The sequence below is a fragment of the Priapulus caudatus genome, unplaced genomic scaffold (genome assembly GCF_000485595.1).
Source record: "Priapulus caudatus unplaced genomic scaffold, Priapulus_caudatus-5.0.1 Scaffold315, whole genome shotgun sequence".
In the NCBI taxonomy this organism is placed as follows: domain Eukaryota; kingdom Metazoa; phylum Priapulida; class Priapulimorpha; order Priapulimorphida; family Priapulidae; genus Priapulus; species Priapulus caudatus.
In genome coordinates this window covers 205,264-207,406 of record NW_014577376.1, presented here as the reverse complement: position 1 = coordinate 207,406, position 2,143 = coordinate 205,264, and the positions used below count along the sequence as shown (strand labels likewise).

At 48.7% G+C, this 2,143-nt stretch overlaps 1 protein-coding gene across 1 annotated transcript in view; it reads left to right on the top strand.

Annotated features, from left to right (window-relative positions):
* Positions 1-1,367, top strand: part of LOC106808936 — a 14,994-nt gene extending 13,627 nt beyond the window's left edge. Inside the window, exon 3 of the mRNA XM_014811858.1 lies at positions 1,113-1,367. Coding sequence (XP_014667344.1) covers positions 1,113-1,352 — 240 coding nt within the window. The 3' untranslated portion in view covers positions 1,353-1,367. The remainder of the gene's footprint in view (positions 1-1,112) is intronic.
* Positions 1,368-2,143: the final 776 nt, after the last annotated feature.

The window sequence follows — 2,143 nt, the reverse complement described above, 5'->3', positions numbered from 1 at the left end:
TATGGAGCACTTAAACGCCAGAGCCAAATACAGGGTTGAAATCTAGAAGGCCAAATTTGCGATTATTACGCGATCATATCGGTGTTGAGAAACAATCTATCAGGGTAAGAATTTGACGCTACGTTTGTCCGTTATTCTTACTTTTAACTGTAAAAAAAATGACAACAAAAATTTTTAACAAATTTTTACCATAGACAATATTCGTGAGCGTAGTCCAATTTATAGTACGTATAACCCTGTCTTCCTAGGGTTTCTATAGGTTGCATCTCCGCTGGCACGACCGTCCGGCCAACTGTGATTGCAAAATTAATTCGTGTTTCAGGATGGGCGTATCTGCATAAAGGAGGAGGAAGAGACCGGGCCGACGCACGATGCGTGACATGACGTGTAGCAGCCGTGTTGGACAATGCGCATAGCAACAGGTAGCAAGTTCTGCGAGCTCGTTGTCGAGCTGTGGAGCGACGCCGCGCCATCGACGGGGGAGCTGAGCGAAGTTGTCTCAGCAGGTGGCGGCCGGCGATCACACGCGCGTTGAATGCGTGTGCGCCTTCCGGATCCCGTCGCCGTGCCAACCTGGTCTGCGATTCGGTGATGCGCACTAAACCAGAGCGCGAGAGGTGATGTGAAGACTCAGTTTGAGCTTTATGGCGGCGGGTACAGAGGTGAGTTTAAAGTGTTCGAAAACGGAACGAAAGTCTGGTGCAATATCTCGCGCGGTGGGCAGACGACTGCACTTCGCTTCGGGAATCTGAATCACCGAAAATGAAATTTACATCAAGTTATCGAGATCGCTCGCCGTTCATTGGTACGAGTGGTCGAGCTAAACTTTGCAGGCTCCTCAAAACCTTTGTAGTTTCTAGTCTTCCTCTTCTTCTTCTGTTTCTTCTTCTTCTTCTTCTTTCTTCTTCTCTTTTCTATCTTCTTCTTCTTCTTCTTCTTTCTTTTCTTCTTGACTTCTCTTCTTCATCATCATCATGCACTTCATCATCATCATCATCATTCTTCTCTTCTTCATGCTTCTTTTTCTTCTTCCTTCTCCTCCTCCTCGCTCCTCCTGCCCTCCTCCTCCTCCGCAGCTCCTCCAACATCTTTCTTCTTTTGTATTGCACTAGTTTCTGAACAAGCTAGTCGCGAGGAGGGTCGAGGACTTTTTTGACGCACGGATCCCAAGTGCGAACTGGCGCAGCTTCGGCGGCGAATCAGCAACCTGGAGGATGATGTCCGATTACTGGCGCGGGAGATCGCCACCCGCGACTGCGGCAAGGAGGTGGCCGCATTACGCGGTCACCGTAGGCAACCCTTGTTCGACGTCGAGGCTCCGGCGATTGCGTATTATGTGGTATGTACCATGAACTAGAGTCACGGTGTGCGGGATGAATATAAGCAGGGTTCTTTGATTGTAATCAGTGTGCGGTCTGGGTGCAGTGCGTGAGTTCGGTGGCGATCGCTGCCCGAAGTCTAAAGCACGGTAGCAAGGTCGATCTGTACAATATTTTAATATTTATTTATTTATTTTATTTTATTTTTTTTATTTTATTATTGTTTATTGCTTTTCACTTCATCCTTTGGAGATCTATAATAACTGCATAATGATCTGCTCAGAATGATTGGTTACAATCGGTACAATACACGACACGCAGTTAAGGTTACCGAGCATAGTGATTGTGGTAGAACCAGTGAGCTCGGTTGTCATTGCCACCGTGATGTCATTTCATTCGGAGCTCATAGTAAACCTGAGCAGACTTGTGTATCAGAGCGGAATCTCGACGCATCAAGAAAAAAAACGTGTCGTTAAAATAAATGCTGGATCTTCACTAAGTCTGCATTGTTACTCTATATCGACATACATACGGTACGTACACTGTTTATGAACGAGTGTGATGATTTTCGTGCCGTCGTTAACTCCGTTAATCGCTTCCCCGCTCCCGCCAGAAACCCATTGAGTGGCCGATGACGAACCAAGAGCATCTCGAACGACGAGCAAGTCGGCGCGTCCACGGGCAGCTGTCGTCGCTCGTTCGCGGCTGCACTCGCGGTCGGCAGGCCGGCGGCTGGCATCCAACAAAAACAACCGATCGGCTCGGCCGCGTTCGCGCACTGGTGGGCCTCCCCACCGCCGGCAGCACGACGGAGCCGCGTATAC